This window comes from Schistocerca piceifrons, chromosome X, assembly GCF_021461385.2.
Source record: "Schistocerca piceifrons isolate TAMUIC-IGC-003096 chromosome X, iqSchPice1.1, whole genome shotgun sequence".
NCBI classification, from domain to species: domain Eukaryota; kingdom Metazoa; phylum Arthropoda; class Insecta; order Orthoptera; family Acrididae; genus Schistocerca; species Schistocerca piceifrons.
In genome coordinates, this window is record NC_060149.1 from 513,946,464 (window position 1) to 513,973,095 (window position 26,632).

The following is a 26,632-nucleotide window of genomic DNA, read 5'->3' on the forward strand; positions in this document are numbered from 1 at the left end:
CATTGGACGTTGTAATAATAAAACAAATCAGTTTGCATTGCAAGATGCTGTTAATAGACGTGTCATTGTTGGTAATGAAATTTCTTTAGAGGAGGGTGCAATTGAGGATTTCAAAAAAGTGTGTGAAGGAATTGCATGTAACATTAGAGTGAAGTACAAAGGAGACGCTATATTAAGATGTGCTCCATTACTGTTAATTTCAAATTCACAACCAGTTATTTCTTCTCACCAAGATTTTAAGGATATTCGTGTACGTACAATTAGGTGGAGAAAGTTTGATGAATTAAAAAATGCTTGTAAAAAGCCATATCCTTTGGCTTTCTTTCAGTTACTTCAAATGTATGATATTGATTATTAAATAAAAGACAAGAATTTGTACAATGTATATTTTATTGTCAATTATTACAACAAATAAAAATAAAGTATAATTGTTACATTTCAAATTACAATTGTTTAATTTCATATTGACCCTTATAAACAGATGATTCCTCATTCCTTTTTACATTAGACATATAAATCATATCTGATACTTGAACATTTGATACAGTTGCTCTAGGGTAATGTGTCTCTAGACCATCTGCATACACTGAACATTCTGCAATAACTTCAAATAACATTTGAGTATCAGTATATTTTGTAACATCACTATTTAAACTGCTTGTACTTAAAGCATATGTAGGATTAATGCCTACATGAAGGCTCGGTTGAACATTTGTATCATGAAGTCTAATATTATACCCGGCAGAAGCAATATCAGCTTTTTCTATTAAATTATTATATCCAGATGCTTCTGCATTTGTGACTGGAGTAACAGCTCCTACTAATTGTTCTTCCATTCTTGCTGGTTCAAAAGGGGTTAAAGAAAAACTATCACATGACATAAAAGGTTTACAGTGCTTATCAGCATTAATATTATACCTTTGAATTACATTTTGAGCAGTACTTGTAATAGGAAAAATATCAACATTGGCTACTTTTGGAATTTTGAGAAAAACCTAATGTTGGTGTGTAAGCATAGTCAACAATAACACTTCCTGTTCGTACATCTGCATCTACTTCCGAAACACAAGACTGTACACATTTCCAACCCCAATTATGTAAACCCTTATCTTTTGAGCTAGAAACACACTCACAATAATATTTCAAATTAATGGGTTGTCCAAATTGATGTGCAGGCACTTTAGTAAGAAACTCTGCTTCATCATTTCTATAACCATACCATGACTTCCAAATGGAATCAAACTTTCGTTTATGATCTATGGCAGTTGTTTCCATAGGTGCATTTGCTGCAAATGCTGTAGGTTTTACATTAATACCCGGTATTTTCAAATTAATCCCTTCACTTGTAATCATATTCTTATTTTGATTTAATGTTGCAAGTTCTGTGTCACTTGAATTAGTGGGAAAAGCAATTCTAGGATTTCGTGCAATTACTTTTACAGAACAATGAACAATTCTACTACCATCAGGCAATAAATCAAATTCAGAAGGTGTCATATACAAAAATGGCCTATCAATGGGAATTTCTGCCAAAGGAGTAACCATGCATACTACCTTTTCATGTTCAATCACTGTATATGCTAAACCATATGTGAAAATTCTATGTACTTTGCGATATCTTGTAATATTACCAGTATCTAATATAGAAGGAGCAGGTAACGGATCAACACGAGTATTAGGAGAACCACCCAGTACGTTAGCAGATGGTGCTGCAGTACCTGTTAAGGTTTTTTTTTTTCTTAGATCCACCAGAATGACCTGCTGCAGCCTGACGTTTACCTGAATCTACCTGCATTGGCGAACTCATACCTTTGTCACTATCAGAATATGGTACTAAACGTTGTGGTTCAGAATGTTGTTGTGTTTCTTCTGGTCCTTGTTCGTCTTCGTCTTCTTCGCTGTTTGATACCTCGTGGTCGACGTGATGTTCGTCTACAGAACTTGCTCCAGTGGCTGAACCAGATGTTGATGGACGGTCGTGATCTATAGGCAAACCACGGCGAACACGAGACATTAGCCATTGTTCATAGGCATAGCGTTTCTGGCCTTCATGCATGAACTCCCAATTAGACCGTTCCCACGGTGGAATATCATAATTCTGAAGGCAAGAAACGCTAAAATCAAACAATGAAAACCAAAAATATATGATACACAACAAAATTATATTTACATACCTGTTTTTTCGGCATTTGGTTGTTTCGGGTACAAAGTTTTTCCAATACGTTGTTCAACAGCTGTCTTCAATTTCAGGCCGTATTTTCCCACAAATGAATGCCAGTTTCGTGTATGACTCCAGTCAATTGCGAAATCAAGTATAGCTTTTGCATCCAACTGTTGAACTCGTTGTCTAAACTCTTCTTCTGTAAATGGTCGTTCTCTTGCTTCCTTTAGCAGATTATCGTATCCTACGTCGTGCTCTTTAGCAATGGCATCTGCTCCACTGCGCGGTGCGTCTATATTTATAGGATTTCCCGGTCCTACGTAATCACTACCAGGTAAAGTATATCCTTTGTTCTGTACACGTTCAACTACTTTTTTAATGCCGTAAGCAACACCTGCGGCGGCAGCAGTTGTCGCACCGGCCGCTATCGCTATCTGCCCTGAACTTGTAACACCAGCTGTGCTAATTGCGGCCCCGTCCGTGACACTTTCAGATAACAAGGGCACTGTTTCGCTAGCGGTTTCTATATCTGAACTCTGGTGACCTCGACCACGATTTCGTGGTCTATTTGGGCGGCGCCGTCGCACGCCGATATTACTTTCTTCTGGCCTTGATTCTGGCACCCGTTCAAATTCAACTGTTTCGCCACTCGTATCCAAATCGTCGAAATTTGGATTATCTCCGTACCGTATACGAGTAGCAGCATCCTCTCTTTGCACTGTTCGAATATCATTACTGCTATGTGAACGATTAACATTTGTTAATGGAATTCTTTCCGCCATTTCAATGTCTTCCTCAGGTCCCGGATATAAAACACCTCCGTCGTATTGTATAGAGCCATGGTTGCCCGTGCTTAAATACTGATTTACCCAAGACATTTTGCTGACTGAACTAAATAAATCATTACCGCCTTTTATATACATTACGTTATCAAACCGCACGTGTCGGGCAACATTTTGCTGGCGTGGGTGCTTGCCAAGATAATTGTCCTAAAAGGACAAATTATCTCAGCGGGACTGGGACCGCCGCCATCGCGACCTTGGGACCCCGGGGGCCCCTTTTTTTTATCAGTTGCTGACCATCATGAATCGAAAGTCGTTTCATGATTCGAGGGTCAGTAACTCGAATTTTAGTACATAAGGGGGGTGATTTGGAGCACAGCACATCATGTCCTCTGAACCGATAACGTCAACATCTACGAGCAGCAGCAGCAAGTGTGTGTGTGTGTAACCTTCTTTCAAGATGTATACTGTAATCTTCGACTGTCAAGGCTTCAAGACATGTGCGAATGAATTTGTTCCTAAGGACTTAGCATTCCAAATGCTGTGCGATGATGGAACAGTGTTTGCCTCTGGAAGTTACATTCTTCAATGTACAACACCGTATTACGAACTTGATAACGAATCAGCAAAATGGTTGGCAGAGAACCATCACCACTACAACATTAATTCAGTTGGAGTCTCGCTGGATAGTGCATTAAACTCCATCAAATCAGTGGTACCAACAAGCACTGTACTTGTTAAAGGTACTGAAAAAGTGAAATGGGTAAGAGAGTTCTTACCTGACCGCCTAATAACTAATGTGGAGGAAAAAGGCTGCCCTTCACTACATGCTCTACGTAAGCTGAATGGTATTGGCAGGTACCAACCAGTAACTGCGAAATTGAATACAAATCTGCTGGTGAAGTGGTACAAAGAGTACTACTTAAATTTTGTAATTTGAAACAATCAATAATGACCTGGAGACATTAATAGCTGCTCTTGGCAATCGTATTCTAAACGAAACACACTGTCTAAAATTTAATAGCAAGTTAAAATGTCTCATTTGTAGGCAAAGCAAGTGGCTGACAGCAGTTCACTGGCAGAGTACTACAGAAATGCAATCAGTCTACAAAGGAGACAGTATACAAAACATTTGTGCGACCCATCCTAGAATATTGTTCAGGTGTGTTGGACCCATACTCAACAAGATTAACAGGTGATATTGAACAGATAAAAGGAAGACCAGCATGGATGGTAGCATTTCTGGTTTGTTCATCTCATGGGAGAATGCAATGAAGAAGCCGAAAGAGCTGAACACACAGAAACTTGGAGATAGACACACATTATCCTATGAAAACCTATGCATACAGCTTATAGAACCCATTTGAGGTGTTGAATCAAGAAATATATCTTTTGTGTATTACTCCCACAGGGAATGTATAGACAAGATTATGCTAATTACATCATACACAGAAACATTTAAGCAATCATTCTTCCCACAGTCCATACATACGAGAAATGGAACAAAGCCCTAATAAATCAAATAATAGGAGGTAAAATTTGCCATATGCTTCACAGTGCTTTTCAGAGTACATATGTAGTATAGCTGTAGATGTGCAGAACAGAATAAATGCATAGATAAACTAATCAAGAAGACTAGTTCAGCATGTTTTTCCCTTTGAAGCATGTCTCATTGTGTTGTCCTGAATACAAGAGTATTAGCATGTTTTCACTTATTGTTGTCTCAGGGAATTCTCATGCAAAAGAAAATTAATAGGAGGCTTCATTAGAACTCTTACACAAATATCGGATTTGAGAATTGAAAAGTTCTGTTAGCTACATGGCAAGAAGTTGTGAGTATTGTAAAGCTGTATGACTGGCAGTAATCTACTCTGAACAATGTTTTACAATTGCAAATATATCAGTTATACATAACCATTTTCTTGGAAAAATATCAATATCACCCTTTTATAGGGGATACATACAGCTAAGTGTAATCACTGAGGATGCAGCAGCTTTTTTCTCAAAACTACAACTTTCTTTCTAGTTTATTTGACTAAATTTTAATGGCATAAGCATTAATAACATTAAATAATGCAGTACTAGTTAGTTAGTAACATGCTCCATGTATCATTTGTATGATTCTTGTATCAAAATGCTGTGAAATGAGTCAGTGTATGTGATATATACACACGATTAGGGTCAATATATTATTTTATAATCCTACTCATGCAACTACACTCAAAACTAGGGTTTTTTATTTTCCTCCTTTCTTTAAAAATACTGCCAGAGCTTACATAAAAATTTGTCCATGGAATAGAAAGAGTTGTCCAAAAGAAATAATTTTAGATAGGATTTAAAGCTTCCATCAGACATTTTGTTTTATTGGACAGATGATCAAAAGTGTTTGTTGCTGCATATTGAACTCCTTTCTGAGACATAGACAGCTTTATTAATGGATAGTGAAGGTCATTTTTTCGTCTAGTGTTGAAGTTTTGAACATCACTGTTTATCTCAAATTGTGATCGATTAGTTATAGTGAGGTGACAAAAGTCATGGAGAAGTGATATGCACTTATAAAGATGGCAGTACTATCATGCATACAAGATATAAAAGTCCAGTGCTTTGGTGTAGCTGTCATTTTTACTCAGGTGACTCATGTCAGAGATTTCCAATGTGATTATGACTGCATGATGGGAATTGACAGACTTTGGTAGTTGGAACTAGACACTTTGGATATTCCATTTTGGAAATTATTAGGGAATTCAGTATTCCAAGATCCACGATGACAAGAGTGTTTTAAGTATACCAAATTTCAGGTATTACGCCTCACCGAGGACAACGCACTGGCCAACAGACTTCACTTAATGACAGAGCAGTGACATGAGCATAGAGTTGTCTGTGTCATCAGACAACTGACACAGCTTGAAGTAACTGCAGCAATCAATGTGGGAAACCATTAGCACAGTGCAGCAAAATTTGGTATTAATGGTCTATGGCAGCAGAGTGCCTTTGTTAACACGTGACATCACCTGCGGCACCTTTCCTGGGCTCATGACCATACTGGTTGGACCATAGACAACTGGACAGCTGTGGACTGGTCACATGGGTCTCAATTTCAGTTGGTAAGACCTGTTGGTAGAGTTCAATGACCCCATGAAGCCAAGGAGCCAAGTTGAACAAGGCATTGTGCAAGCTGATGTTGGTTCCATAATGGTATGGTCTCTGATTACATGGAATGAACTGAGTTCTCTGGTTCAACTGGACTGATTATTGACTGGAAATGGTTATTTTCAGCTACTTGGAGACATTCCAGACAATTTAAGTGAATGATGTGGCTATCTGGACCACCCAACATGAATCTCATTGAACATTTGTGGGACAGAACTGAGAGGTCAGTTCATGCACAAAATCCTACACTGGCAACACTTTTGCAGTTATGGATGGCTATAGAGGCAGTATGGCTCAATATTTCTGAAGGAGACTTTGAATGACTTTTTTTAGTCCATGTCATCTGTCATACAACATTTATGATGGGACTGAGAATTTATGGCATTGAGGACACATCATGTTATCTTAGATGAAGACTTATCAACAGAAGTAGAGGTAACTTCAGGCATGCCCCAAGGAAGTGTACTGGAGTTCTTGTGGTTTATATTGCATGTTAATTAACCAGCTGACAATGTGAACAGTACCATCAGATTTATTACATATGATACAGTTATAGATAAGGAAGTACTAGCTGGAAAAAAAGTGCAGTAGTATCCAGTCATATCTTGATAACAACTCAGAGTTTTGCCTGAATTGAAAATTTGATTTAAATGTGTGTAAATTCAAAAATTTTCACTTCACAAAATGTAGAGAAGTAGTATTCTATGGCTACAATATATTAGTAGGTCACAATTGGAATCAGTTGACTCATACTGTTGAAAAATTCCTTGTGCAATTAACGTTAGAATATTGCTCACGTTTGTGAGACCCATGCCAGATAAGAGTATAAGGGGATACTGAGTATATATGAAGGAGGATGGCACAAATGATGTATTTTTGTTTGACTCATCAGAGACTACAGTGGAAATATTAAAAGGTGGAACTGACAGGCACCTGAAGGTAAATACCAATTATTCCATGAAAACATACTTATGAAGTTTCAAGAACCAGTATTGAAATATTATTTATACTCTCATGCATCAGGTCCATAGGGACTGTGCAGACAAGATTAAACTAAATACAGCATGCGCAGAGGAATTCTTCCTGTGCTTCTTACATAACTGGAACAGAAAGATGAGCAAATGAGTGGTATGGAAAGTCTCCTAAAATGACATAGTCTGGTAAAATTAAATGCCTCATATTTCTTGATACTGTCATAAGAGTCATCACTTTTTGGAACAAGATTATGTTATTGTGTTGGCAACATTGTTACATCAAAATGTTAAAGTCGTTTGCTTAGACAGTTATGTGGAAAAGTACCAGTGGTTACAAGAGAGAGAACAGCAATATTTTTATTGTAGGCTGGGCAGAAACAAAAGAATTTCAGAGACAGGTTGAAAATGACATTTACATTGATAAAACAGGAAGACAGGATGCAAATATTAATACACACAATTCATAACACCAACTCTGATTAAAGCTAGAGATGTTCAGAAATTGACAGAAAAATTAGAACTATCCAGTTGTAATTCAGCCAATGCACAAAAAAGCTGTTGTATCAGAATACCTGAGGACTGAGGAGTAAGCTTAATGAATTGCTTATTTGTGTTGAAGAATTAGGGTTGACCAAACAATTTATATAATCTGCCTCTCTGAAAATCATGTGACCACTTAAATGCTACAGAATTTAATTTAACCTCTTATTTCTATGGAGAAAATACAGAGAAAGAAGGAGCTGCCACATTTGTCAGAAACTGTTTTAACTTAAAAAATACTGATATTAATAAATTTTCTTCAAAGCAGCACTTAAAGAAGCTTGTGCAACGGGAGAAGTATTTCATAATAAGCCCTTTATAATATGGTACATGGAAAACACATTCAGGGAACTTGAACCTCTTCATAAAAATCTGCAAGTTCTATTGTCCCATGTTACAGTACAAAACGAGGAAATAGCTGTTGCTGGTGATTATAAAGTGGATTTCTTGAAAAGCTCCATGAACAGACAATTATTGCAATCAGTAACACTGTTATTCTACGTAATCTATACTGTGAACTTTGCAACTAAATGCTCTGAGACTTCTATTGATAATCTCTTTGTAGCCAACTCTGGGGAGAAAAGTATTATCACAAAACCAATAATAAATGGGCTGTTTGATCACAACATGCAGCATCTTGTGATAAATCTTCAAACTTGTCAGGATATAAAATCTGTTAAATCTGAATACAGGAGGGAAATAAATCAGTCAAAAATTGAGAATTTTAGGAGATTGCTCAAAGACATGAACTGGATAGATGTTTACAATATTTTGGACTCAAATGGAGAATACAAAGAATTCATTCATAAAGTTATTTTCTTATTTGCATTTTTTTTCTCCTAGAGGTATCTAAAATCAAACAGAAGTCTAAAAATAAACCCTGGATTACAGAGAGTACACAAGGAATAAAGGTATCACGCGGAATAAAATGGAAACTAAATCTACTATACGTAAACAGTGGTGATATTAGCATTGTAATACATTACAAAGAATATTGCAAAATATTGAAGCAAGTAATCCAGAGATCTAAGCAACTTTATTATGAGAAAAATATAATTACATCAGGATACAAAATAACAACTAGATGTGATATAGCGAAGACAGAGACAGGTGGGGCCAGAATGGAAGAAGATATCCTAGCTAGTTCCAAAAATAAATGAGACATTGGTGATAAGAACAAGTAGCATTGCAAACCTCTTAAAAAGGTACTTTTCTTTTACTGTCAGTTTGGCTTTATCAGGTTCAGTAAACAGTGCAATGGAATATCTGAGACCCGTCTCTACAAATAATTTCAGTACAATTGAAATGACACTCCCTTCCCCCAAAGAAGTAGCATCCATCGTAAAATCCTTAAAATAAAAATATTGTAGTGGCTTTGATAATGTATCAATGAAGTTGATCAAAGAGTGTTCACATGAGTCGAGTTTTATCTTACGTTATTTGTGTAATCAATCTCTTACCAGCGGAACATTGCCTGATGCTAAAATATGCTGAATTTAAGCTTCTCTACAACAAGGGGGATAAAGAGATTTCATGTGACTGTTGACCAATTTCATGTTTGTTGTCTTTTTCATAAATGACTGAAAAGGTTTTGCTCAAGCATCATTGTATCAGACTGCAAATAATATATTGCCCAAGCCTCAGTTTGGGTTCCTTATGGATTCTGATATAGAGAAGGCTACTTACATATACAGTGAGACAGTAATTAATGCATTATGTAACAAATTAGGGACTAATGGAATTTTCTGTGGCCTGTCAAAAGCCTCTGACTGTGTGAATCACAGTATTCTCTAAAGTAAATCAGAATATTATGTTGTCACTGGCAGTGCTGCAAAATGGTTTGCACCTTACGTAACTAAAAGGAAGTGAAGGGTGTCATTGTGAAATAACTGTGGAGTAACCAATTAGTCTTCATCTGATTAGGAATTGATTGCATGTGGCATTCCTCTAGGTTCCATCTTGTGTCTGTTGTTTTTTCCTGTGTATATTAATGACTTCTCATTTGTTGCATTGTCAGATGCTAAGATTATTTTGTTTCCAAATGATATGAACATTACAATAAATGGCAAGTCAAGTATACATTTCGAAAGGTCTGCTAATCAAATTTTCACTAATGTTAATAAATTGTTTAATGCTAATTCACCATTACTAAATTTTTAAATGAACCACTATAAACAGTTCATAACCTGTAACAGATTTTCTTCCAGCATGCACACAACATACGCAGACATGCATATAGAACATGTCACAAGCGTTAACTTTCTGGGTTTACAACTCAATAAGAAATTCAGCTGGGAAGGGAATATCATAGGAATGCTGAAGCATGTGAACAAGACTGTATTCGCTATGTGAATGATGTCAAATGTAGGAGATATAAATATAAAAAAACTTGCATAATTTGCACACTTTCATTGCATTATGTCATGTGGATCAATTTATGGAGTAACTTGTCAAACCCAGCCAATGATTAGCCGGCCAGGGTGGCCGAGCGGTTCTAGGCGCTGCAGTCTGGAACCGCGCGACCGCTACGGTCGCAGGATCGAATCCTGCCTCGCACATGGATGTGTGTGATGTCCTTAGGTTAGTTAGGTTTAAGTAGTTCTAAGTTCTAGGGGACTGATGACCTCAGAAATTAAGTCCCATAGTGCTCAGAGCCATTTGAACCATTTTAGAACCAGCCAATGATTCTAGAGTGCAAAATCTGGCAATAAGACTCATTTGTGGTGTACGTTCAACAACATCATGTAGAAACCTGTTCAAGGAACTGAATACTCTAACCACTGCTTGTCAGCATATTTATTCCTTAATGTAATTTGTTGCAAATAATATGTCTTTATTTCCTGCCAATTGCTCAGTACATAATATCAATACTAGGAATAAGAAAAATCTACATGAAGACCTAAAATCACTTACCTTGGGCCAAAAAGGGACCCAATATTCAGGAAGACATATTTTCACCAAATGCCAGTGAGCATTAAAAACTTGGTTTCAGACATAGGACAGTTTAAGCAGAGTATGAAAGACTTTTTGGTATGATCCTCCTTCCACTCCATACATGAATATCTTAATAGGGACTGTTAGACCAGTTTAAGTAAAAATGTCCGAAAGATATCACCTTTGACAGCACTTGATCTCAACAGTCAAGATCAGCTATTTTGCATGTAATAAATATATTAAAAATGCATAACTATATTTCATTCGGTTAGTGAGTTATTTCTGTAAATATTAGCAGATCCAGTTTACTGTAATCTATTCACATATCTTGACAGTCTCGTGACAAATTATCTGGAAACTGAGTATGATATTCAAATGTTCTATGTCTTTTATGTCATACTTTGTGACATGTTCCACTTCCACAAGAATTGTCTGACGTTTGGAGCTATGGAATGAAAACTAAATCTAATCTAATCCATTTTAATCTATGTGAAGAATCTTTAAAAATCAGGTTTTAGAAGATGTGACAATGTTTCGTCTGTGGCATACAATGCCTGGATCATTTGTTTTATAATGTTTTTAACACAGAAGGTGAGTAAACACATCCTTGGAAAATCTTTTAAGCATTTTTGGGGTATGTAGGCCCAGGTGTTTATGAGTGGTGTAGTAGTACATGGAATGCTGTAACTGTGGGGAAAACAACATATCATGAATGGTCGTAAAATGATATAGGTCCCAGTAAATACTTCCAATGAAGTTAGAAATTGAGCTATTACAGCTCATTAAAGGCACTGAATCCAGACTGTTTGGACTAACACTGAATGATGTGAGGAAATGGAAATTTGAGTTAGCTAAGACAGATGAAATTGGGAATAATGATTATGATGTTCCTTATCTATATTTTCATGATTTATTTAGTCACTCTAATCCAAAAGGGACATGGTCTAGGTGTGTTAAGTTCTCAGTGTGGGCTCACAGTAAATGTGCTTGAGTTTCACAAAGGGAAAAGCAGTTTACTCTTAGGAATTTGCAAATAACAGTGAACAGCTATAGAAGATATAAGGGAATGTCATTTCGCCCAGTGACTCTCATGACATTACATTGTGGAACCCCTCTGATAATACAGTGTAACAATATGTTGTATAATATAGTGTTCTTTCATGAACACTGTCTAGTTAAAAAATTTTAACCTCATCTTACAAAAATAAATCTTATAATTGAAAAATGTACCTACAATAGACTTTTCCCCTTATGGATGTCATTTGATGATACCTTCCCCTACCATGTTAAGTACTAACTGCCAGGCACTTTATAGTGATTTATATAGTATGCATGTAGATCTTCATACATAGGCATTAAAACAAATTTGAGTAGATAAAAAAAGGAAGAATATTGTGTTTTGAAGAAGGCAGTGTTCCTCAAATATTAAGATATATGAGTAATCAGTCATTTATCAGTGGAACATTTGTGCTTGGATGAAATATGTTGAAAGTAAGCTACTGTATAAGAAGAGGGATGAAGATATACTATCAAATATCTAGTCTCTTTCACTTTTGTGAACATTCTAAAAAATTTGAGAAAAGTTAATATACAAGTAAACTGTTACCCACTTGACTGCAAATAACATATTGTTGAAGTGTGAGTTTAGACTTCTGAGTGGTTCTGACACTGAGAAGGTGATTTACACGCAGACTGGTAATTTATTTAATGGGTTAGACAATATATACATGCTGGTGGTACAGTCTGCAATCAGTCAGAGACATTTGACTGCATAAATCACATCATTTTAACTTTATTAGAATATCTACATCAGTATAATAGTATAATAAAGAAGTTATCAAAATGCTTTAAAAGTTTCCCAGTAGGAAAGAATCTCACATTTAGCTATCAGCTTTTATTAAAATTGGAATCAGTCACATGTGGTGACCTACAAGGTTCCATCTTAGTGCCATTATGGTATAAACATTGAGATAAACAGCTAGTCAAATATAATTTTACAAAGAGCTGTTAATAGAGTGTCCCATTTATCTTGACCACCCTAAATAAATGTTTGTCCAGATGCAAATTGCAAAATGTTTCAAGTGAATGTTCTTTAGCTGTTAGGGGGACATCAATCAGCATGATTGACTTTGTTGTATCTTTGTTTTTTACAAAGACATGAAGAGTGATATGACTTTTTTAAATGGCACCCTGTATTTTTTATTCGTTAATTCATTTCCTCCTCTAAAGACCTATTCAAAAATGTATCACAGTGTACCATTCACTGAAGCACAATGTTATTAATTACATAACGCAACACTGACTTTGAGCCTGGGATTACAAACTCGTCCACTTGCTGGAGTTGTCAGAAAACCTAGTAAAAACATAACACAAAATTGACTTTGATTCTCCTGTACCATTGCCCAGGAGTAGAAAATTCAAAGGTGCTCGAAATGGTGATCCTGGACACCAATACACTGGTGCACTTGTTGAATGAAAGAATTATTTACTAATTCCAGTGCTGCCTACTGATGAGAATTACAAGCCTTTGGAGCTGTTGGAATATCGGGATAGACAACATCTTTATTGCATCCCCCCCCCCCCAAAAAAGAAATAGTCCAGAGGATTTAAATCGGGTGACCTAGCAGGCCAAGTAACTGTTCCTCCTTGACCAATCCATCTGGCAGGATACCTTCAGTTCAGAACATGAAGTGCACGCAAGGCATTATGTGCTGGACATCCATCGTGTTGATACCACATAAACATTCTGGTTTTTAGAGGCACTTCATCCAGAAGAGGAGGAAGAATTCATCAGAGGAAGTAGGCATATGCTGTACCGTTTAGACTACCATTGATGAAATAATGGCCAATAATTGTAGTACCAAGTATCCCACACCAGACGTTAACTCTCCATTGACACTGATGTTCCACCTGTCTAAGCCATTGTGTGTTGTCGCAGGACCAATAATGCATGTTCCTTGTATTTACCTGTCCTTTCTTTGAGAAGGAACATTCAGTGGAAAATAGAACATTGGAGAAGATGTTCGGGTTGGTGAGGATTTGCTACTGTGCCCATTGACAGAACTGTACACAATTCTGGAAAAAATTCCCATGCAATTTTTGATGTAGGTGTACATGGTAAGGATGGAACTAGTCATGTGTAAGACTACGATCTATACTGGTTTTAGAAATGCCAATCTCATGTTCAAACTGCTGTGTGCTCACATAAGGATTCATAGCAACAGAAGCAACTTTGGAAGCTTCATCTGTGTGAGTGCTACGACAATTGCATTGTCATAGATTGAAACTTCCCACTTCGTGAAGCATTGAAACAAGATGAGAAAACTTCTGTTGGGAAGGTGGGTTTTTGTCAGGATATCGCTCTGTACAGTTGTGTTGCCTGCATAGCATTTCGCCTACCTTCAACAACAACACAATAAAAGAAACATTATATCGATGCAGTTTGTAGGAAGGACAACATTTACTGTATGCCTACTCTACACAACAGTATTTAAAAGGACTAAACTACTGTACTAAATGTACCCATATATAAGAAAACAGTACTGCTAACTTATATTCCCCATAGATGAGTAGCATTTCCACCTTCTCTACATTGGTGTACATTCTACTCACACAACTCTTCAACTGACCATGGTTGATGGAATGATGGGTTTGCATTCTACTTATGTTTACGTTTGTCCTCTGTCAATGTCAGCACGTGGATGTGTTCCATTACCCCAAGTACCTGCACGAAACACTGGGAGCACCAACGTCAGTGTTGTGTTATGTAATTAATAACATTGTGTTTCAGTGAAAGGTACACTGTGATACATTTTTGAATAGGTCTTTAGGAGAGGAAATGAATTACTGAATAAAAAATACAGGGTGCCATTTAGAAAAGTCATACTGCTGTTCATATATTTGTAAAAAACGAAGCTACAACGAAGGCAATCTTGCTGATTGATGTCCCCCTGATGGCTAAAGAACATTTGCTTGAAGTTTTTTGTAACTTGCATAATTATATTATACATATTAGGGTGAACTTTAATAAAACCATCGAACTGTAGGGACAGATTCCTGACTGGCTGGAAATGGAGGAGAAAAGGTCCTTTGAACATGTGTAGGGAAATGATTTGTCACCACAATGGATGGCACTGATGAATGAAAGTTCTCCTAACTACATGCTGTGTTTCTTGTGTGTTGCAGCCTGTGTGATTGATACAGCATGATGTGAGCAGCAGAATGGTTTGGTTTTCATGTCTAGAATGAGTGAAGATGGTGTCTGTGTGTGGCCAAGAAGATGGAAAAAGTTGGGAGGCAGCTCAGCTATACCAAAAGAAGTACCCTCACAGACACCCACTACATCATACAACATTTCAAGCCCTTTTTCAACATTTGTGTGATCATGGGCCTTTTCAGACAGATGAACTTTGTATGATGTTGTTGGTGTCTGTGAGGGTACTTGTTTTGGTACAGTCTTGCTGCTCTTGACTGTTTCCTTCTGCTTGGTCATACACAAACACCATCTCGTCTTGTTCCTGACATGAATACTGGATCATTCTGCTGCTTACAGTATAGTGCACTGAACACAAAGCCGCAACACACAAGGAACACACAGCACATGGTCAGAGGAACTCTTTCATTTGTCAGTGACATCTACCATGGCAATGATGCATTTCCAAACACACGTTCACATGACCTGACCTTTTTCCTCCATATCCAGACAGGAAACCTTCCCTGCAGTTTACTGGTTTTATTAATGTTGACACTGTGTGTGTGTTAATGTGTGTGTATTATTGCTTTTTAAGTATCATTTAAATGAAAAGATAATGAGTGACAGTGCTGGTTTTTTCCCCACCCTTGAAGGGCATCACACTTTGGCTTTGTGGAAGGAACATAAACGTAGAATTGTTTTTTTATTACACGTTATCATATTTTTCACATCAGTTTCTCCACCACAAATCATATACATGATATGGATGTGCACACACAACAAGAAAACACCTTTAGATAAACATTATGTAATATTGTTTTCTGGCATGTTCCTCATACTCAATGATGTCGTCATTGTGAATCTATGGAACAAACAGTGTATCAAATCTAATAAGTAACTAGTTTCATTGGTAAACATCTAAAATAACTTTACGAACTTCAAACATTTCAGTACCATTCTCATAAAAGTGTCCACAAATGGAGTGTCTGAGTGTGTAATGAAAACAGAATGATGTTAGCCTTTTAATCTACATTCACAAATATTTAAATAATTTCTGTATCTGAAACATCATAGTATACTATGGAACACCAACTAACGATATTGTGAAACTAAATACAAAGACAGCCTTTTGGACCATAAAATAACAAACCATTTGATGAAGTTCTCTTCATTACACAGTTTCAAATGAAGAGTTATTAGATATGCAATTCAGTAACTTACCTTTAATTATGTGCAGCATGGCAGCCTTCATAATGACTCTGTAAATAATCAGGAAGGATAGGAATATAGCAATCAGTCTCAGTCCCACTGGTTTTTCTATTTCTCTTGCATATCCGGATTTCAGCTATAAATAGCCATCTTCAGTGCTTCTGAGTGAGTTATAATCCAACACATTCCTAGCAGCATATGTCAGCATATGGCTTTATTGGTGTACAGGAAGGAGGAAACTGATGTTGCTGAACCTCAGTTTCCTTCTGCCTGTACACCAGTAGCCATATGGTTCCATCTACTGCTGAGAATTTGTTGGATTCTAACTCACTCAAATGCACTGAAGATGGCTATTTATAGATGAAAAATTATTTCTATAAGCATGAGCACAAAATTCTTGCCATGCCAGATATTTAACACAGCAACTGCCATTGAAAATGATTATCTCTCACAAGAATAATTATTGTGGGGCATGGAATTCCTGATCTCATAGATACATCATTCTTCTGAGATTTCAGGACAAAATTAAGATTGTGAGATGTTGACCCTTGTGCAGTGATATGCAGCTTCAGTTTTGCAAAGAAAATGTGTGCTTGAACATTCTGCTATAACTGCATGCTCCAGTGGCAGTGGAATGCTCTGGGTGCTCAACTGCTATTGTTTGATGTATTGTTCTTAGCTACAGTATGAAAGCTGTACTGTAAATATGCACTAGCAGTTGCTAGGCAAATTGCTTTAAATTTACAAATTAGTACTATATGAAATTCATAATATATAGATATACTGACACATAAATGTGTTCAGGGCATCAGGTATACCTAAGGTTTTATGTGATGGCTTTAGTTGTTCAGGTCAATTGATGGCACAATATAAGTTCACCTAGCAGCTTTCAGTGTGTCCATAAATTATGAGCTCCCCACAGTATTTATCATCTGTGGAGGATCATTTAGCACAATTACAGTAATACAGTGAAGTAGATAAACAGATTACTAATGTCCTGTTGAAGAATACAAATGCAGTAGGATACTGTATAGTAATAGCATATATGCTGCGTGTATTTAAAGCCAATCTTAGTGATAGAGTGGAGGTTGTCATGTGATCAAACACAATTACAATGGCAGAAAAAAATACAAACCCAAAAAATAATTAAAGTTGAGTAATGAAATTTTGAGAATACATTTGTCTGCGTAACTTATTTAAGTGATTAACATTGCACGCTCACAGGTTAATGTAAGCATGGGATGAGCCATTACAAATGTGAAATGCTCGTGCATTAATAACTAGTGTAACTACCCGAATGTTGAATGCAAGCTTGTAAACACGGATGCATTGTGTTGTAAAAGTGCTGGATGTCAGTTTGTGGAATGGAATTCCAGCCTGTTCCACTTGGTCAGTCAATAAAGGGACAGTTAATACTGTTTGTGGATGACGCTGGTGTTGTCCAATGGTGTCCTACATGTGCTTGATCTGATGATCAAGCATGCCAAGGCAACACATTGACACTCTGTATAGCATGTTGGGTTACAACAGTGGTATGTGGGTGAGCATTATCCTGTTGGAAAACTCCCCCTACAATGCTGCTCATGAATGGCAGTATAACAGGTTGAATCATCAGACTGATGTACAGATTTGTAGTCGGGGAGCATGGGATAATCACGAGACTGCTCCTGTTGTCATACAAAATCACACTCAGGACCATAACTCCAGAAGTAGGTCCAGTGTGTCTAGTGCAGTCAGGTGGCTTGCAGGCCCTCAGCTGGCCTCCCTATAACAAACATATGGCCATCACTGGCACTGATGAAAAACCAGCTTTCATCAGGAACCACAACAGGCCCTCCAATGAGCTCTCTCTTGATATGACAGAAGTCACAAATGAAGTTGGTTTGGAGTCAATGGAATGCACACTACAGGGCACTTGCTCAGTCCTGTAACCAATTTGTAACAGATTGTTGTGTCACTGTGGTGCCAACTGCTGCTCAAATTGCTGTTCGACATAATGTCAAGTGGCCATACACTATGTGATCAAAAGTGTCCGGACACTCCCAAAAACATATGTTATTCATTTTAGGTGTATTGTTCTGCCACCTACTACCAGGTACTCCATATCAGCGACCTGACAGCATAGGGGAGCTATGTAGGAATTTTACAGAGGAGGATCAGATAGTGATAGTCGGTGGAACAGGGAATGGTCTAGATAGGGACAGGGAATATGATGCAGGTGGTGACCTGGTGAAGATAGCTACTCAAACTGGTGGCACTAATGTGCATTTCATGCAACTGTTTTAGCATCATGATCGGCCTCATCTTATTGTGGCTGTAAGGCACATTAACATGGGGCTGGAGAAGGTGTTGATGGCAGAGGGTATGGGTCACATTTCAGTGGTGACAGTTGGGTCTATCATTAGATTGGATTACACTAGGCATGGCCTGCACCTCAATAGGTATGGGAGGAGGAGGCTGGCAAAGCTTGTAGGTGAGTGTAATGGGTGGTGGTGGGATCACTCATGGAAATATTCCTGTAGTAGTTGGTGTTAGAGCTGCACCTTTTTTAGACTGAAGTCAGCTGATAGGTGTAACTGCTTAAAAAAAGTCCCACTAACTAAGGGCTCACCTTCAGAGGACGTCATGTTTCCAAGTAGAGGAGGAATTAGCATATTTCATCGAAATATAAGAGGTACTAGAGATAAAGTTAGTAAACTGCCTATAGATGTTGACTCTGAAATTATTGGTATAATGGAGCACCACTGAACCATGCTGCGGCTCGTGTTGTTGCTGTTTGTAGGTTTCTGCCCTCTGTTGCAGGCCAGACCATTTCGTTTAGTTGGCATGGTTGCAGTTGTTTGACCTTTGCACGCATTGACTGGTGCCACTCGGTTTCGCAAGTGTTTCCTGTCCGCTAGTGCAGTAGCGGCAGTTATCGATATGTAGTAACTGTTGCCCTATCTTTGGGGTGACGTCGTAGTTTGTCCGGGTCATGTGACTGTGCAGTTCATTTGGGGACTCAGGAGGAGCCAGGTCCGCTCAGTGCGGAATCACGTCGGGACCACTGGTGGCATGCATGGACTGCCGGATGGAAGGGCTGTGGTCACAAGGGTGCACAACCTCATCGTACACAAGATCCTGCAGGCTTTAAGATGAGTGCACTTCAATTCAAATAGAGAAACCTCCATCACTGTGGCATCTCACAATTCTCCAGTGACTTGGGTTCCTGTTGCTGCTCGCAGTGCCGCCGAGGCAAACAGCAGCGAGTGAAGTGCTTCGGGAAAGCCGATCTGATTAGCTTTCCTTGACTTCTTATTGCTATTTACTGCATTCAGCTTGTTACAATTGTTAAGTTCAACCAGTGGTATTTTTTCTGCCTGGTGGCCGCTAATGCGCCAGTTACCTGCCCTGGGGGGTTACTGTATATAATGGCAGAGTATGTGTATGTTTCCTCGCCCTGCCGCTACTGTCCAGTAAGGCGTGTAGTTTTGACAGCTTTCTTGATTGTAGGCCATTTGTGATTCTTCTACTCTGGTTGAAGCGATTCCTTTCTCATTCCAGGCGCTCTAAGCACAGTTTTCTGGGGGCATTGTGCAGTCTGCCAGTTCCGGCTTTGACGTGTCGTTCCATTCTTGCATTTGGTTTATTGGACGTCAGGTAGCTTCAGCAAGATTGTCATTAGTCTTTCGTTAGACTGCCAGTTATCTGAGTTACCATCTTGTGAAGTGAATGCAACTACTGGCTGCCTATCTCACTGCTCACAAAAGTGTTTGTTGCTGGACCTTCTCAGAGGTCGATTCCTGGAGCACCGTCTTTGACCCTTGTGTTTTATTATTGTATTATTTATTACCATACATTGTAATGCCTACATCAAAGGTTATGTATGTCTAATTAAGAGTTCCATTTGCCTTCTACAATAATCTAGCAGTGTAAGGGTTGTGTTACAAGCTTACTGTCATCTTATTTCACCCATTTGGTGGTCAGTTGCTTGTTTCATTTAATTAACCTTTTCTTGTATTTGCTGTTTTACAGCAGGTTTCTAAATTTTTAATATAATTTCCATTCCTGGTGTGTAAGGCCTTTAGCCGTGATTGTGGTCATTTGCTTTGAATTCAATATTTTTATTTTAGCAGTAAGCCATAAAACCTTATTTACTGTAATTCTTGGCACCCGATGCCTTCTGCTTTGTTTGTGGCCACTTTCAGTACCTGTAAGTTGTAATTGCAGCAAGTTCTTCAACATTCTTAATTTATTGCCATTCTTGGCGTGTAAGGCCTTCAGCCGTGATCACAGTGGTGATCATGGTGATCTGCTAAACTGTAACGCGCTGAAAACACTATTATCTACACAGTTGTTTATTCCTTCATAAATAATGTGTTGGGTTGCCAACGGGCAGGTGTTGCCTCTGCATGGTTGGGTCAGAGGGAGTATCTTGGTTGGGGATTTCATCTGTCCCTTGTCTTTGGCCTTGGTTAAGGAGCTGCCGGTCGATTTGATTTTGGGATGTGATTTTATCGGTAAAACTGGTCTTGTCTTGGATTATTTGGGGTACACCTTTTCCTTTAAGTTCGTGTCTGGTCAGAAATTTGGGTTCTGTGAGTATACTAAAAGTAAGGTGCATTGAGATGCAGGAATGCTGGCTGTTGATGCGAAGGTTAGCGAGTTTGATCTCACTCATCTTTCTTCGCAGCAGGCCTCTGAACTAGGGGGTTTGTTGGAGAGGTTCCCAGAGCTTCTCTGTGATAGACTGGGGGTTACTCATGTTCTTGACTACCATATTCATCTGTCTGACCATATTCCCATCAGGCAGTCCCCATATCGTCTCTCACCACCTGAGATGAAGATACTAAGGGGAAAGGTCTCCAAAATGCTTGAGCAGGGAGTTATTAGGCCTTCTACATCCGCTTATGCCTCCCCTATATTCCTCTTCCCTAAGGATCAGGGGCGGGACTCTCCGCCTGTTGTTGACTACTAAATAACAAGGTTGTCCTCGAATCGGATCCTTTACCTGATCTTCGTAACTCTTTTACTTGGTTTGCGGGGCTAATTGGTTTACTGTACTCAACCTGATTCAAGCCTATTATCAGATTCCCTTAGCCGAAGAATGTAAACACGTTAAAGCATTTTGTACTGATTGAAATATGTTTGAGTTTAATAGGGTCCCCTTTGGTTTGGCTACTGGCGCAGCAATCCTTACTAGGTTTGCTGAATAATAGTCTTGGTGACTTGAAATTAGTCTGTGTTTACAATTACCAGGGCGATTTGGTAATTTATAGTCATTAGTTTCACGAGCATTTAGAACATATCCATCAAGTTCTTGTTAGGTTGCAGGGGGCCGGTTTGAATGTTGACATTAGCCAGGCAGCAGGTATCCCTCTTAGGTCACCTAGTATCAGGTGAGAGTATTCCCATGGATCAGGAGCGGACTAAGGCCTTGAGACCACTTCCGCCGTCCACTCTTCAGTGCGGCTCTCCGTGAATAATGGGCTGCCATTCCCCAGGTAACCTTCCAGCACCTGACTGAACGTATGCCTGTGAGAGTAGAAGCTGTCTCATCAATGTTAAGGGTGGACCAACACCATATTGAATTCCAGCATTGCCGATGGAGGGCACCACGAACTTGTAAGTCATTTTCAGCAAGATGTCTGGATACTTTTGATCAGATAGTGTACAGTCTCATGAGTGCCACTGCCAATGACCATTTGCAGTATCTGCATTCCTGGCAAGCCTATCTGCAGTATGGTATTGCAGAAGGAACATCCACCTTCTTTTAGCCCTATTACATAACCTTGTTCAAGCTCAGTGAGGTGCTGATAACATCATCTTTGTAATCTTAAGGGCATTCTTGACTAACATCACCACACCACATCCAGTCTCAAAGGAACTAATGCTCACAACTGTTACAGTGTGTATTTAAAGCATACCTGATTTCCATCCTTATAGTGGTGTTACTAGTGCCACTCATAAGTGACTGGCACAAAATGTGAACAGACATCATCTTTCAGATGTCGAAACATGCCTACTTTTGTTTATGTCACAAAACTCCTTCTTAGTGTAATTTTTTTTTCTGTCAGAGTATTTAAAGAATGGTTACTTACAAGATGATATTTGACATAAATCTTATCATATATAACTTTCCATTTGGTGAAGCAGGTCTCATCAGCAATGGGAATTAGTTGGTAGTTGCAGAGGAGTAAATATAACACACTTTTTGTGTGTATAGTCACTGTTACATGTAGCAAATGGTACAAAAATAGATCGAAAAACACATATAATGTGTAAATATTTTGTGGAAGTTGGATTGTGATAGAAATCTACACTGTGCCTGCATTTATTTTCTGCAAATTTCATTAAGATGCACAGTAAATGATTTGGAGAGAATAATAGATAGTATTCATCTTCTTTTGTGGACTATCTTAGCAGGACCACAATATACACAACATTATAGGGTGTTTTATGGTATGACAGATGTGAACAGTACTGAGTAATGGGATCATGGCTTTCTTACTTGTTAGAACAAATACAACTCATTAGCTCTAACAGTGGAAAAAATGACACAGGTAATTAAAGAAGTGGTAGACATTGTATAGCTGGTTGTACACTTGTGTACTGGACAAAACAAACAGCGAGAATCTGGTGTGCACTAATGATGGAGATTATGTGACATTTAGAATAGAAACTAATGAATCTTAGGTAAGGAAATTAAAAAATGAAGTCAAAGAACTGTATACCAAACCAGGCCTCAAACATAAAAATACAGGTTTTTCAGACACTTTTTTCTCTTGAATCAGTTTTCCACTGACTATTGTTCATTGTTTCTGAACTACTCGGTGATTGTCCTACAGTACTGTGGAACTTATATTCTGGTCCATAAACCAGTTTTAATTGCTCACAGTTATCAACACAGAATATGTTTCATGAGGAAAAAATATTTAAGTCTCAGTCTCAACCAGCTTAAAAGTTCAGGTGCAGCAAGAATAAATATGGTGAATAAATCACTGACATCTTGAGACCAGATTTAGTGATCACAGACACTCAAAAACAGGAAAGCCATCTCCTAGTAATATAGGTCAAAGGTGACTTAGAAAATTCTATCCTGACTGCCTTAGGTCTAACTTATATCCATTACAGTGAAACAAGATCTAAAATGAACTAACATTTAACAAGCAAGAATGAACATAAAACACAAAATTCCATTTTCTACACAGGAAAACAATTGTGCAATAAATTGTCTAACCATATAAAATTATTAATAAAATGAACTTATTTCAAAAGTCCATTAAAATATCTATTTAGCAGTACATTCCATATAGTGCATGATTACTTAGATAATATGAAGTGTACCTGAAGTAATTACACACCTATGTCATATCAAAAAACAGTTTTGCACTGTAAGTTATTTTATCCTGGAAAATCTTACATCAAAGCTCTACAGTGTATAAGAGAATCATATTATCCTCTTACTGATCTCAAGATCTCACTCATTATGGAGAAATGTTAACTCAATTCCTCATGCAAACAAATGGAAAGTTGTAGTATACAAAATGTAAACCAAATATTATCAAAATCTGTTGCCAGACATTATTGTGTGTCTATGGTATGTGCAGTTATTAGTGCTGAAAAACACATGAATTGCATTGCAGCAGCTTTTTAGAGGATGAAATGAACTGGTGTTCTGAAATGAATGTACAGGACAGCACTAGCTTCTTAAATTGTGAAATAACTTCCTTCCAAGAATATACAAATACAGAATGAGAACTGTACAATAGGCATAAAACGAATCAGGATTTAAACAGACTGGCCTGTATTTGGGAGGACAGAGGCTGTAATATTCTTCTAGCCATTCTGACATACACTGATGAGCTGAAACATTATGATCTTTGGCTTAATAGCATGTTGGTCCACTTTTGTAATGCAATTAAGCAGTGCTTCAGCATAACATGGATTTAAAAATCTCTTGATATGTTTCTGGAGGTATGTAAGCCCAGACATCTCAGCACACATCACAAAAGTCCCGCAAATTACAGGCAGCGAACTGTGGGCACAGAGCTGGCACCTGATAGCATCCAGCATGTGTTTCACTGGGCTCAGATCAACCAAATTTTGTCGCCAAAAATTCAACAACAGTTCAGTGTCATGCTATTGAATCATTCTGGCCCTGTACCATGGTCAGTTACATTGCAGGAGAGCGTCACAATCATCGGGTAAGAGATCAAGCAAGAAGGATGCTAGTGGACCATAGTAGTGTTCCCATATCCCACAAATCTTATGTCACCTTCCATTATTACCACAGGCCCATGGAATCCTAGGTTAATGCCCCCTCACAGTACCATACTGGCCCCACCAGCATGCAACCATGGCATGGTGCATGTTTTGAACTGCCACTCATCTGGATGACAGTGTACCTGGACATGATCATCAATCTGGTGTAACAAGAAAAGATATTCATTCAACCAGGCAACATGTTTCCATTGATCCAAAGTCCAGTTTCAATGATCTCATGCTCACTGCAACTGTATTTGATGATGTCGTTGGGTTAACATGGTAATATTGTGGCATTATCATATGGAAAAGAATGTGTGCAGAACCATGTGCCATGGAACACTTGTTCAAGCACCAGCATTATATTCTGTCATCAAACCTGTCACAGATCACTGTCTAGCCTGTGGAATTCTCCGGATGTCTGGTTGGATTATGTCACAATTACCTCACAATATTTTAGCAAACAGACTCATTCCCGTCTTCGGGTGGTTGCTGATGACTGCTGATCTGTTCCTGTCAGCATCCTATATATGTTGGCCATTATCTGCTCCATCACTCCATCTTTTTTGCTATCCATGCAACTGCCATAGTCATTGGTGATAGTGGTGGGGGTAATGGCATCGAGATCAAATCTCCGATCACCATCATATATGCCATCACTGTTGGGCTTGGACCTCACTGTGCAGAAATGCCTTTCTTTTTCTAGGCTCAGTGCAGATTGACTCAGTTGCACACTGCTATCTTTATTATATAGACCATCTTGGGATCTAATTTCAAAGGCTTTTCAACCATGCAGTCCTAGGAAGACGTCTGTCCTCAAATCTTCGGCATTAAGTTACAATTCTTTATTATATGAGTTACAACTTACATATGGGTATGTACATTTACATACATAAATACATAGGTTTCTATTTCACTTAAAAATATAAATATACATATATAGCTTTTTCTGTTAATGCATCCTTGAAACACAGATATTTACAATATGTAATCACACTTTTTCCATGCTTCATCCTCAGTCCTCAGAATCTGGTGACAAAGAACTGGGATAAATGAGAAATTCACTTAGGAGGTGCAGTCCTTGTGAGATTTTCCGATGAGCCAGATCACAGTTCACATGCATGTGATTGTATCTCTTCTGGCCTTGCAGCTTTGTGCACAGGTTGCAGTGTATGGTATATCTGACAGTTACTCCTATGCTTATGAGGATGGTGGTGGTTATCTTACATTGATGGAAAGGCATGTTTTCAATTCAGATCTCTTCACATCTGCTGCTCATTTTGGCACCATTTAATTATTTTCTGTGTCATACATATACTGTCATATCCCTCTTGTTTGCTATTGCTGCCAGGGTTAGTCTAAATGAGGCAATGTGACCAGGGGCCAGCCTGTCTCTGGGGAATGACTACGCTGTCACCCTCACCTGTATTCTTGGTATTTCAATAAATAAGACCCTCTTTAATTGGTTTAAGGAAGAATGTAGCCTGTTCATTCTCCTTATATTCTGGACTCATCAACTTGATTTTATGACAGCCTTCCACGTCCAAAATTAAAAGAACTCCTTTAATCTGTTTGCCAGAACCATTATAAACTCCTTACTCATCAATTTGTGCACTACATTTGGTCCTCAGATCCTTACAACATGAACAGTCCCTTTCCACAGGCTTATTATAATCTTTGACCATCCTCATCTCCTGCCTTAAATTCCTAATGGTTCTGCAAACAATCAAGTTATCCTTTAGTCTTTTCTTTACTTTCCTTATTAAAAATATTTGTCATCTGATGCATCACCTCTTTAACTTCTGTTGTGGAGTTATCATGGTAGTATTGTAAGATTTTCCCATGAGCCGCATCACATTTCATATGCACATGATCATACCTCTTCTCTTCTTGCAACTTTCTGCGGTGGATGCTGCATTTGATATATCCAAGAATCACTCCTATGGTTATGAAGGTTGTGCTGACTGCTAACGCATAGATGGAAATGCAGGTTTTCCAAATAGATCTGACTATAGCATACTGTGAATACTGCAAAGTCCCATAAAAATGTAATGGGATGAATCCAGGTGATGAATGTTTCTGGAGCTATATACAAAAGTGCCAAAATACACCTATTTATTACAGTTTACTGTTTTTCTTCCCATATCTGACATAGGCACTCTGTTAGCATTCGATGCATTCTTTCAAGCGCTCCATTCGTCTGCAGATGGTATGCATAAAATTGAATTTTCTCAGTCTTCAGTAAATGACAAACTGTCCTTAGAATGCCACTTAGAAACTTTGTTCTAGCTCACCCAGTGCTGCTGATGGTATTCTGTAATTGCAAATTATTTTCTGTACTGAGACTCGCACTGTTGTGAGTGCAACTTGTTGTGCTATAGGCTCTGCTGCACTGAATTTCATGAGGGTGACCTTAAACATTACAATACATCAATTCCCTTTCTCG

At 38.2% G+C, this 26,632-nt stretch overlaps 1 protein-coding gene across 1 annotated transcript; it reads right to left on the minus strand.

Moving 5' to 3' along the window:
• Positions 1–476: 476 nt before the first annotated feature.
• On the minus strand, positions 477–3,039 carry LOC124722477. The gene is made up of 2 exons (XM_047247635.1): positions 2,175–3,039; positions 477–1,983 (listed from the first exon to the last, which is right to left on the minus strand). The coding sequence occupies exons 1-2, from the start codon at positions 3,037–3,039 to the stop codon at positions 1,697–1,699; spliced, it is 1,152 nt and encodes a 383-aa protein (XP_047103591.1). The 3' UTR covers positions 477–1,696.
• Between the last annotated feature and the right edge of the window lie 23,593 nt (positions 3,040–26,632).

What these genes read in the sequence shown, in the direction of transcription:
- LOC124722477 (XM_047247635.1), bottom strand. Translation starts at nt 3,039, where the DNA reads ATGTCTTGGGTAAATCAGTATTTAAGCACGGGCAACCATGGCTCTATA. An exon ending in ACCAAATGCCGAAAAAACAG is followed by an intron (nt 1,984 to 2,174) that starts GTATGTAAATAT and finishes GTTTGCCTATAG; the next exon opens with ATCACGACCGTCCATCAACA.